The sequence below is a fragment of the Colobus angolensis genome, unplaced genomic scaffold (genome assembly GCF_000951035.1).
Source record: "Colobus angolensis palliatus isolate OR3802 unplaced genomic scaffold, Cang.pa_1.0 Scaffold18, whole genome shotgun sequence".
Classification (NCBI taxonomy): Eukaryota; Metazoa; Chordata; class Mammalia; order Primates; family Cercopithecidae; genus Colobus; species Colobus angolensis.
This window is the reverse complement of record NW_012114932.1, coordinates 3,985,910-3,997,378: the sequence shown is the minus strand read 5'-3', so window position 1 is coordinate 3,997,378 and position 11,469 is coordinate 3,985,910. Positions and strand designations below refer to the sequence as shown.

At 47.5% G+C, this 11,469-nt stretch overlaps 2 protein-coding genes across 8 annotated transcripts in view; both read right to left on the bottom strand.

The window, feature by feature from the left end:
• Positions 1 to 2,033: 2,033 nt before the first annotated feature.
• On the bottom strand, positions 2,034 to 9,455 carry NME6 (NME/NM23 nucleoside diphosphate kinase 6). Of its 7 annotated transcripts, XM_011939180.1 has the most exons (7): positions 9,075 to 9,119; positions 8,316 to 8,423; positions 6,265 to 6,361; positions 4,578 to 4,680; positions 3,972 to 4,011; positions 3,107 to 3,267; positions 2,034 to 2,848 (listed from the first exon to the last, which is right to left on the bottom strand). In XM_011939180.1, the coding sequence occupies exons 2-7, from the start codon at positions 8,363 to 8,365 to the stop codon at positions 2,682 to 2,684; spliced, it is 618 nt and encodes a 205-aa protein (XP_011794570.1). In that variant the 5' UTR covers positions 8,366 to 8,423; positions 9,075 to 9,119; the 3' UTR covers positions 2,034 to 2,681. The 7 variants fall into 7 exon arrangements, with proteins under 7 accessions (XP_011794570.1, XP_011794572.1, XP_011794573.1 ...); XM_011939182.1 differs by lacking the exons at positions 8,316 to 8,423; positions 9,075 to 9,119 and adding an exon at positions 9,149 to 9,213; XM_011939183.1 differs by lacking the exon at positions 8,316 to 8,423 and having other exon boundaries at positions 9,075 to 9,180.
• Positions 9,339 to 11,469, bottom strand: part of SPINK8 (serine peptidase inhibitor, Kazal type 8 (putative)) — a 27,902-nt gene continuing 25,771 nt past the window's right edge. Inside the window, exon 5 of the mRNA XM_011939317.1 lies at positions 9,339 to 9,451. Coding sequence (XP_011794707.1) covers positions 9,339 to 9,451 — 113 coding nt within the window. The remainder of the gene's footprint in view (positions 9,452 to 11,469) is intronic.

Here is an 11,469-nt window from a genome sequence, read left to right as displayed (position 1 = left end):
TACAGGCGCCTGCCACCGTGCCGGGCTAATTTTTTGTATTTTTAGTAGAGACGGGGTTTCACTGTGTTAGCCAGGATGGTCTCAATCTCCTGACCTCATAACTCGCCTGCCTTGGCCTCTCAAAGTGCTGGGATTACAGGCGTGAGCCACCGCATCTGGCCATCTAAACTTAATTATCTCCCAAATGTCCCATTTCCAAGTGTCATCACGTTGGGGGTTAGGGCTTCAACATATGAATTTTAGGGGGATATAATTGAGTCCATAGACTTGTTTTTTGGTGGACCTGGGTGCTGGGTGTGGTCATTACTATTGGAGTGTCATTGCTCTCATGTCAGTGCAAGGGACTATACGTACCTACATACATACAGAAACATTTACATCTATCTCTATAGATTGAAAAACGAGTTCACACTGATATCTCCAATTCGACACCACAGGGTTTATTCTAGCTTTCTCCCTTTCCATATTTATGGGAGCCAGGTTTTTATGAGACAACTATATTGGGAGATAATTCTGTGTCTCTCGTGCTTCTGGGTGTCTTGTGGGCTGAGATGTTGACAGATTTTGTTCCAGAGTATTTCAAGGATTTTTTTTTTTTTTTTTTTTGAGATAGAGTTTCACTCTTGTTGCCCAGGTGGAGTGCAATGGCGTGATCTTGGCTCACCGCAACCTCCGCCTCCTGGAATCAAAGGATTCTCCTGCCTCAGCCTCCCAAGTAACTGGGATTATAGGCATGCGCCAACATGCTTAGCTAATTTTTGTATTTTTAGTAGAGACAGGGTTTCTCCATATTGGTCAGGTTGTTCTCGAGCTCCCAAACTCAGGTGATCTTCCCACCTCGGCCTCCCAAAGTGCTAGGATTATAGGCGTGAGCCACTGTGCCCAGCTATTTCAAGGATTTTTGTATAGCAAATGGCCTTAGAAGAGAGATAGTATCTCCCCAAGATTGTGGTTCCTTAGCAGTGATGCAAACCTGCTACGTGTAACACTTTCCTGGGCCTGCCAGTGTTGCCCTGTGGGACTTGGAGGGCAAGTGGGACCAAGGCTAACACGCTGCCTGCTGTGCCCTGAGCAGTAGTCTCTGCCCAAGTAATCTTGTGTTTTCTGCCAGCATTCATGAAGCTGGCTCCCTAACACAAGAAGTTGTTGAAAGTTCTGCTCAGCTTCTTAGCCTCTCAGCTGCCTCTTCCAGAATCAGCAGGTGCCCTTATGGGAAAAGTGGCTCTAAGTCCCAGGCTCACTTCTCTTGAGTTTCCTTCTTGTCCTGAATTTTGGTTCTATATTGCCAGCTGATGTTTTAGACAAACGCTGTTTATATTTTGCACAGCTTTTCTAGTTGTTCTCTATGTTCAGTGGGTCCAAATTTCCTGGTCTACCATTAGTGAAAGTGATAGATGGTGAAGGGAATTTTCAACTCAACGGTTTCAAGGCCACCAAAAAGAAAAATACACATGTACTGAGAAAGAAAAGTCAAGACCTGTCATAAGAAGTATCACAGGTTTCTTAGGTCACACACATACCAAACTGACCCATATATTCCTGAAAATAAACAGACTGTCTAGTGCCCCAGACCCCTCCTATGGGTACCCTATTTGACCTTGAGGCTTAGTTCCAAAGCCAGCTACATCTTTTATAAAAGCTTTTCCACCCTATCTCCTTCACCTCCTCACCCAGCCAAAGGAAACCTTCTTTCCTCTGTTCTCCCACAGGAGTTGACCTGTTAGGGCACTTCTCCATCTCTGCCACATGTTGGCTGACTACCGAAATTCATAATTAGCAACTTGAGAACCCAATCATATCTTAACCATCTTTGCATTTTTCAGCATGTCTTGAATAGAGAATTTATGAAAATAAATGTTTGCATAAGCTGATAAAGGAGATGAAGAAAAACGCGGAGGAGAAAACCAACGGTGTGGGATCAGAAAATCCAAGAGAAGAAAGTGTTTCTGAAGAATGAAGCAATACTGAATGCTGCTGAGAAGTCAGAATGATGAAGCCTGAAGAGTTTCCCCTAAATGTGGCGGCATAAAGGATTCAGGAGAACACTGACTTTTATTGAAGAAGACAGGCCAAATGTTGTTTGGAGTCACTGCATTTTTTAGGCAAGTCAATTAGACAAGCTTTTTTTTTTTTTTTTTTTTTTTGAGACAGTCTTGCTCTGTCGCCCAGGCTGGAGTGCAATGACACAATCTCGGCTCACTGCACCCTCTGCCTCCTGGGTTCAAGCAATTCTCCTGCCTCAGCCTCTGAGTAACTGGGATTACAGGCATGCACCACCACGCCCGGCTAATTTTTGTATTTTTAGTAGAGACGGGGTTTCACCATGTTGGTCAGGCTGGTCTTGAACTCCTGACCTCATGATCTGCCTGCCTCAACCTCCCAAAGTGCTGGGATTACAGGCGTGAGCTACCGCACCCGGCCTGGCAAGCTTCTTCTTGAGAAAGGATGAACAGTTCTCAGCAAAGAGGAGTCATCATTCTTCTGAACCACCATGAACATTCCAGAGAAGAGGTAGATAGAAAGCTAGATTCTGGAGGATGTGCTGCAGTGAGCTAGGCCCTCAGGCAGGTGGGGTGCCCAGAAGAAATGGCAGTATGAGCCCAGGCTTCCCTGGTCCTAGGAGAATGTTTTAGATTAGACATCTAGGAGAAAAGTCCAGGCACTGTCTTCATAGACCTGCATCAGGCTGGTCCTAAGTCTCCTGTTCCAGCTACATAGTGGACACCTCCCTCTGGGCTATAGCACACAGGGCCACAGCGCAACTGGGGCTCTTCCTCCTCATACCAGCGCTGTTCACTGAAGTCAGGGAAGAAGGCTGCAATCTCTCTGCTGGCTGAAACCACAGAGTCTGTAAGGGGAGATAAGACAGAGAAGGGGTTCTCACATGGTAGAAGCAAGAGGCAGTCATAATCAGGTTCAGAATCCTGAGCCTCTACTCAGTCCTGGGGCATGTAAAGAAAGTCCACAGGCCACATCTGCCAACATGGCTACAAAGACCAGAAACACAAATGGAAGAAAGCTCATTGGAGGGACCTGGCTGTCAACTCTATCCCACAGCCTGCCCGCGAACCCCAAAATATCCTATGGCTATGGACAGGGGACTCACCCGAACCGTGGGTGGTGTTGCGGGTGTCGGTGAGGCCGAAACTCCCACGAATGGAATCTGGGGCCACATGGCGTGCTCGGAACACTCTGGTGGGTCCCATGAGCGTCCTCCAGAGCTGGATGGCATCCTTGTGGGCAAGGATGTAGGCTCGGATTGGCCCGCTGTGAACAAAACAAGCAAATATGAGGAATCTGGCCATCTAGACTAGGAGGGTGTGCTGTGAACAGGGCCTGAATAAACACACACTCTATAAGAGTTTTCCTGCCTTTCCAGCTGAGCACCAATGCTGCTTCAAATAGGAGATACGGAGCCCCTGTTGGCGTACATAAAGCCTGAAGAGATCAGCAGGGTGGCTATGCAGCATTCAACGGGACTTTCCTAAACCACCAAAGGACAGGTGCCTAACAGGTCAGCATGGGCTCAGTGACAGCCCAGACCCACGTTTCTTCAGACTTGACAATGATTACAACTTTATTTTTTGAGATGGAATCTCACTCTGTTGCCCAGGCTGGAGTACGATGGTGCAATCTCGGCTCACTGCAACCTCCGCCTCCCAGGTTCAAGCGATTCTCCTGCCTCAGCCTCCTGAATAGCTGGGATTATAGACACCTGCCACCATGCTGGGCTAAGTTATTGTAATTTTAGTAGAGACGGGGTTTCACCATGTTGGCCAGGCTGGTCTCAAACTCCTGACCTCAAGTGATCCACCCGCCTTGGCCTCCCAAAGTGCTGGGATTACAGGCATGAGCCACTTTGCCTGGCCTGATTACAACTTTAAAGAACGGCAGTGAAATGAACAAATCCATTTAGGGGCAGGGGAGATTGGCCTCAGTGGATAAAGATGCTGGAACCAAATTAGAAGTACCTGGCCATGAACTCCACCAGCCGCTGATAGAAAAAACGCCCTGCAAAGAGAGAGGACCTTCATCAAGATACCTTCATCCTGGTGCCCAAGGCAACTTTCTGTACTTCTACCTCCTTACCTAGAATAAAAATTGTTTTAGAGAAAAGAACAAGCACCTTGGAGTCTGACAAACCTGGGTCTGAATCTAAGGTCTGCCACTTACAACCTGCGTAGTTTTGGGTAAATCATTCATCTCCAAAACTTGGCTTCCTAATCTGTGTACGAGGGATACAATAACACTTACCTTTTAGAGTTGTTGGGAAAACTGAATGAAAAAATGAGCATGAGGACAATGTCTGACAGTGAACATTCATTCACTATATGTTAACTACTGACATCAGGTCAGAAAACTAAGTTTCTGGTTAGGACTACACGGTAGAACCCTCCTTGGGAAAAAAAGATGGATAATCATGAAAACTGTGTGTTTTAAACCAAGATTTTAGAAAACTGGCTGCAACTGTACACGGTTGGTAGGTCAGAGAGCCTGCCGTTGTGTTCCAGGTAAAATCTCTCTTACTGGCCTCTTCGGATTGAGGCACCTTCCACTCAGAGGACTACTGATCCTACCTTCGTGCTCTCGGTAAAAGCTCTGGCAGTCTTCCTTTCTCCACAGTAGTTCTCTCATTCGTACAATCAGGAACTTGTTGCTTAGAATCTGCTGATGAACAGCCTGAATAAAGACCACCCCCAAAATAAAAATCAATCAGGAGACTGAAACTGACCAAAAGAAACCATGAGGACCACTTGTTGCTCAGGACTTGAGGGTTTGTCCCAATGGAGGGTGAGAAGACGAGCTGGGGTGAGGTCAAGACCTTCAGTCACGCAGCTACAGTGTGCACCTTGGGTGAAAGGGGATAGGATGCGCTGTCTCTACTCTTCTATACCTGTAGCCCCTTGAGCTCAAGACCACAGGACCCACCACTCAGACCATCGTAAAAAGTCTTATTAGTGGTCCTGCCTTGAGTTTCTCTCACTCCCTCCAAACCATCACACTTGATAGATGAAAAACTCTGTAATTAACACGTCACACTCTGGTCAAGTGTTAAGTAGTTCCTATTATTCAAGGAACGAAGTGCAACCACTTTAGCCCAGTGCTCAAGGTCATACTTTCCTTGCTCTGTACCAATTCTCTAGTCTCACCAATCCAGGCTGCCTGCGGCCCTCAGACCCATCACATGCATTCCTTCCTCAGCATCTCCCTTCTGTGCAACACCTGTCCTTCTCCTGGCACTAACCAAAGTTTACCATTCCTTTGAGGCCCAGTTGAGTCCTGCCACTTCCAGGCTCCCATTCCTGACTGCCTGGATCTTCCTCTGCACCACAGTGGGCTTACTTAGCAGTGCTACTCCGTTAGTATTTATTAAACTGTGGTACACAGAATGTGAAAATGACCCCGAGCCCCACCAAGATTTCCCACCCGAATCTCCAGGACTGTGAATATGATGCAATATGATTATGTTACATTACATAACAATAGGGATTTTGGAGGTATAATTAAGTTACTCATCAGTTGATTCTGCTGTAATCAAAAGGGAGATTATCCAGGTGGGCCTAATCACATGAGCCCTGTGGGATTAGAATTGTGAAGGCTCAATGCCAGGCATTTTCTCTGGCTAGAGGCTGAGGAAGTCAGATTCAAAGCATGAGAAGGATTCAATGCACTGTAGCTGTCTTGAAGATAGAGTGGGCCATGTGATGAGGGATGTGAGTGGTCTCTAGAAACTGAAAGGAGTTCCTGCCTGAAGGCCAACAGAGAAATGGCAGCCTCAGTCCTTCCATCTTAAGAAACCAACTCTGCCAACAACCTGAATGAGTTTGGAAGTGAATTCTTCCCCCAGACCCTCCAGATAAGGGCCTGGTCAGCCAATACCTTGACTTTGGCCTTTTGAGACGTTAAGCGAACAACTCAGCCAAGTCTATGGACCTCTAAACTACTGAACTGTGAAGTGACAAATGAGTGTTGTTTTAAGCTCTCAAGTCTGGAGTAATGTGTTATGTAGCAATAGAAACGAACACATATACATTGTCTTGAGATTTGGTTCTATTATTGCTTTGGGTCCTTTCTTATATTTTAGATTTGCCTCAAGTCTCCAATAGATTCTTAGCCTCCGCAGGTCAGAGTTCACGGCTTCTAGCTTTGCCTCCACAGCATCCAGCACAAGTCTGTGTTGTCAGTCACCATAAGTGGCCTGATGGCACCTGAAGCGGTGGCAATTCCCAGGGCATGTGGTAGAGGCTTAGGATTCATTCTTACCTCCAGAATCAGTGGATGGGCGACTGCATCAGGCTTGATCAGGGCTAGAGTGAGCTGGAGCGCCTGAGGGCTTCGCAAGATTGAGGCCATCTCACTCCTGCCATTAGAAAGCTGTATTAGGAACCCTTCAGGACTGCACTCCCAGCCTTCCCTACACTGAAGCCATGTAGCCTTGCAAGCCAACAAGTGCTCTCACTCCTGACACTCATAAAGAACCTGACAGTTTCATCTTAAAGCCATATACATTATTTTATTTAATTGCCCATTTGGGCTCATGGGATCAAGGGAGGGGAGTGGTAGAGGGAGCATTCAAGTTTCCCCGTGGAGTATACAATCTGGTGCAACTGTAAGCCTATGAAGGAGTTACCCATTCAAAAGAAACTCAAGTTTAAATACTGTCTCTGCCAATATCCCTTCCTAACTTCCTTTTGTATTTTACAGAGGATTTGCAACTTATACTCCTCAACAGCCTATCCACAAGGGTATAATCTCTTAAAATCTTCCATCCCATAGTGCTCTCCTGTCAAATCTAGAATTGGAATATTGATGGACAGGAACTGAGGTGCTGCCAGGATACCAAAAAGTCTGCTGGATAAACACCATCTCTATTCTAATATTATGGAGAGATCAGGATCTCCTGTGCCCAAATCAAACCTGTTAATACACTCAGCTGTCCTCAGTGGCAAGACCTGTCAACACGCAACTCCAATGTCAAGAACAAGTCATAACCATTTTGCATTTGAAACAGTGCCTGGCACAAAGGTGCTTGATCAATTTTATTTACTAAATAAACCTATATAGTCTTATTTCTATTCATCTTTGTATTCCTAGTGTCTAGCATGGTGTAAGAGCTCAACATTGTAGAAATGATATAATGGACATAAAAGCATTTTATAAACTGGACTAACGGGAATTTTGAGGTCTTTTCCAACTGTGAAATCCGAGTTATATGTGAGAAATTGATCACCACTGCAGGAGTAAAGACTTTGTCTCAAAATCTTATCTCTATTATCTCTCATTTGGCCATGTGTACTGGCTCACACTTGTAATATCAGTACTTGAGGTCAGGAGATTGACCTGGGCAACAAAGCAAGACCCTGACTCTACTATATGTTTGTGTGTGTGTGTGTGTGTGTGTATAAAGTCTCTCATTTGTCAATACAGAGAAGGCTTCCATGAACACAGGCAGGGACAAAGTCTAGACAACATTCTCATTTATCTTATCCTAAAGCCTGTCAATCATGTTAAAGGTGGTATTAGAATTTGGTGCAAGCGAAGAAATTATGTCATGGTCTCCTCTATTCATGTCCTTTCTACAGTTTTCAAGCTGATTTTCCACTCAAACCATAAAGCCATGCCCAATCTAACCAGCACAAGATCAGCCAACCTACTCTCCCTAATGCCACAGGTGGTAACATGTCATTTTCAGCAGTTGTCTACAGAGACGTCCATGACACCTCCCCTCCCTCACTCTTCATATCCACACAATCACTAACTTCGGGCAATTTTCCCTACCTAATATATCTCAAAACCCATACCATTCTCCAATCCTCAACTACTATCACCGTAACTCTAAGACATCATTCCTCTCTGGACATCTTGACAGCCTCCTCTTTGGTCTCCCAGTTTCTGTCCTGCCAACCTCTACAATCTCCACACAGCAGCCAAAGTGAACCAAACATGCAAATCTAATCATATGGTTCCCCTCCTTAACCCTCTAAAGGGCACCCTGCTCTTAGAATAAAAACCAAAATCCTTATCACGGCCTCCCAGGCTCTGCATGATCTTGTGGTTCCCCACGTACCTCTCTAGCCTCATCTGGAACCCCACACTCCGTAAGTTTCTCTAGCTTCAACCTCATGGGCCTTTCAGTTTCGAAAGACCTTCTGGCTTGACAGCCTTTGTGTGAGTTTTTGCAGTCCTGAATGTGCTTTCTCTGGTTGCCTCCTGCTCACCTTAATGATCTCAGCTCACTTCCCGTTGTACTTTCTCACAGCTCCTTGCAAGTTTCCTTCAGTTCCATCTTCTCCACCAGAAGGTGTAAGAAGTACCTAGCACACCGCTGGCTCTTAACAGTATCTGAATGAACCAATGAATGCATCTGATCCAGCTATTCCAAGGTCAGGCTGCTAGGGGTTCTCCTAGCAAGAACACGCGGCCTGTAGGGAGGACATGGTTCCTTTATTAATGCAGCTAAGTTGTGGCGCTCTTCACTCTTAGTTTACAACAAACGGACACGTCGAGAATCCTGTTCGACTTAAAGGTGACTCCATCAGAGAATTAAAAATTTTAGGCAGGGCTTGGTGTCTCACGCCCGTAATCCCAGCACTTTGAAAGACCAAGGCGGGCGGATCACGAGGTCAGGAGATCAAGACCATCCTGGCGAACATGGTGAAACCCCGTCTCTACTAAAAATACGCACACACACACACACATACACAAATTAGCCAGGCGTGACGGCGCGCACCTATACTCACAGCTACTAGGGAGGCTGAAGCAGGAGTATTGTTTGAACTCTGGAGGCGGAGGCTGCAGTGAGCCAAGATCGCGCCATCGCACTCCAGGCTGGCGACAGAGCCAGACTCCGTCTCCAAAAAAAAGTAAAGCTATCGGTACATTGCCCCCCAGCACTCGAGCGGGCCACCACTCGGCTTCCTGGAGGGCGACGGCCCAGCCCTAGTCCACCCACGCACGGCCCGGATCTGCGCCTCTACCCCTGTGGCCACGCCCTCCAGCCCCCAGGGCTCACGGCTTCAACTCTCGACCCAGCCCCCTACTTCTCTAGGCCTACAACCGCGCAGCCCTCGTACCCCTGGCCTAAGCCCACCCCAGATTCTAGGTCATTCGGAGCCCCACTGCAGCCGAAGTCCGGCTCCGGGTTCACCTTGTCCTCCCGCACGGGGCCCGGCCACCAGGCGCCACGCTGGATAGCCTGCGGCCCTCCCGGGGTCCTTCAGGCGCTTGTTGGGCAGCCCTGCTCGGGGTCCTCGTTTGGTTGCGCAGCGAGGTGAAGCGGTGTGAGGAACCCTAGCGGGCAGCGGGTTTCCTAGGCGGGCGCACTTGCCGCGACGGGGCTAGCGGATGAAGCCGTCCTGGGCGGCGGAACTGGCTTGTGGGAACCGCCCCTCGGAAGCCGGCATGGGCGCCCTCGGCGGAAGGGAGTGCCGGGCTGGGTGCCGACGCAGTGCTACGCAAAGTGGCGGAAGCCAGAGGACCGGACGGGCCCGTTCCGGGTGGCGAGCCGGCGGGGGCGTTGCGGGCCAACAGGGACACCGACGGGAACCTTGCCCACCTTGTTATTTTCTATGGCTAGGGTAGTTCCTGGAACATGGTTGATGCCCAGTATTTGTCAGAAGTACGCGGAGGGCGAAGAACTTCAGCGCTCGATCGCGAGGGCACAGGCAGCCCTTCAAAGCCTTTTGAGCTTGGCACGAAGGATCGTAGCTAGTATGGGGGTTGATGAAGGAGAATCCTTGGCCGGAGCCCAGGTGTGCATAGGGTCTGAGAGAAGCAAATCATAACGGCCTTTCACATGTAATTAGGAATCCGGGCAGCAGGTTGGTGGTTGCGTTACTCTGGAGTCTATTGAAGCAGCCCAGGGTGAGGAGATTAGAACTGAGGGTGTTCCTGGTGTGTACTGGGATGTATGGAGAGGATGGGGACAGGGAGAATGGATCGGGGATCACCTGTGGCAGGTGTGACCAGAAACTTGGTGACAGGCTTAATAAAGGTGGTAAAAAAAAAAAAATGTGTTTTGGTTTCTTGGAGTTTTTTTGAGGGAAATCACTGAGAATGAGAAGAGTGAAAATAAATGATAACTGTCATCAATTTAAAGACTTAACTTGCACATTTAACTGACTTCAGCGTCTGCCTACACAGGTATTGCCCTCTTGGAAGGTTTGTCCCCAACTCCTCATGGCTTCTCTTTCTGCAGCCATAAGAAGCCACTTCCCATTAGTTTCCTGATACCCAGTCACCTTTGGGAACTTCTGAGGAAAGTTTTTCCAGTCTCTCCAGAGACCCTTGCATTTCTTCTCTTTTTGTTTTGAGACCTGACCACCACCCCCTACTCTAACCTTAACTCCTCTGATACTCAGTTCCAATCCTAACCCAAGCCCTAGTCCCTAAATTTATAACCCTTTAATCCTAGACCTGGTCTCTAGATCCTGAGGCCTTGATGCTTACCTTCTAACCTCCTAATCCCAACCTCTAATCCCTAAACCTCAACCCATGACCTCTGATTCTCAAACCCCAGGCCCCCAACCCTGACTCCAAAAATGACAACCCAGTACTTCTCACTACCCTGAGTCACAGACAGAGGGAGTTGTAGCAGCTGAAACTGCAGTAGGCCAAAGGACCCAGTGAGTTAGCCAGCAAACTACTCTAAATACAAGATATGGTGGATAACGGCAAGCCTAAACAAATCTTCCTCGAAGATGAGCAACAAAAATCCCAGTCATTATGACTACGCCTCTGTATCTCAACAAAGGGGCTTAAATCAGCAAGTCATCCCAGTCCCTGAAGGAAGAGAACAGTCCTTGTAAATTGCAAAGCTCTCAGACAGAGGATATGGGTAGTTGAGTAAAGCCCCTGTTCTAGGACACAGCAAAAGAAACAACACAATAACCACTATAGCCCAGCAGAGGGCCACAGCCAACATCACCATCCCTGAGTCTTCCTTCGCAGAATGATTATCAGGACTCCAGAAGTCCCAGCAAACCAGTAGCAACCCAGCTGAACAAGAAGACAAGAACGCTATGTGAAGCCAAATTCCAGACAACTGATATAGATGGCATTCCAAAATCTGCAGCATTCCAGCATGTAACAAACTGCAAAAGTGACACAGATCTCTCCCCAACAGTCACCTTATGAGAAGCAAGGGGAAAAAAATGCTCCAATAAAATGGAATCCCAGAATCCCTTCACCATCCCACCCTCAAACCCCTCCCCATTGCCAGGATGCTATGGCATAAGAGACAAAGGACAATTCACAGTAGTAATAAAAAACATTTACTAAACATTTAGAAACAGTACTGACCAGGTCCTCATTCGATGCTACGCTTATGTGAATTCTGTATGTATACTGTACTTAGATATAATTTTTAAAAAATTGATACTGCTGGGCCGGGCGCGGTGGCTCAAGCCTGTAATCCCAGCACTTTGGGAGGCCGAGACGGGCGGATCACGAGGTCAGGAGTTCGAGACC

What these genes read in the sequence shown, in the direction of transcription:
- NME6 (XM_011939180.1), bottom strand. Translation starts at nt 8,365, where the DNA reads ATGCATTCATTGGTTCATTCAGATACTGTTAAGAGCCAGCGGTGTGCT. An exon ending in AAGAGCCAGCGGTGTGCTAG is followed by an intron (nt 6,362 to 8,315) that starts GTACTTCTTACA and finishes TTCTAATGGCAG; the next exon opens with GAGTGAGATGGCCTCAATCT. An exon ending in CTGGTGGAGTTCATGGCCAG is followed by an intron (nt 3,268 to 3,971) that starts GTACTTCTAATT and finishes TTTTGTTCACAG; the next exon opens with CGGGCCAATCCGAGCCTACA.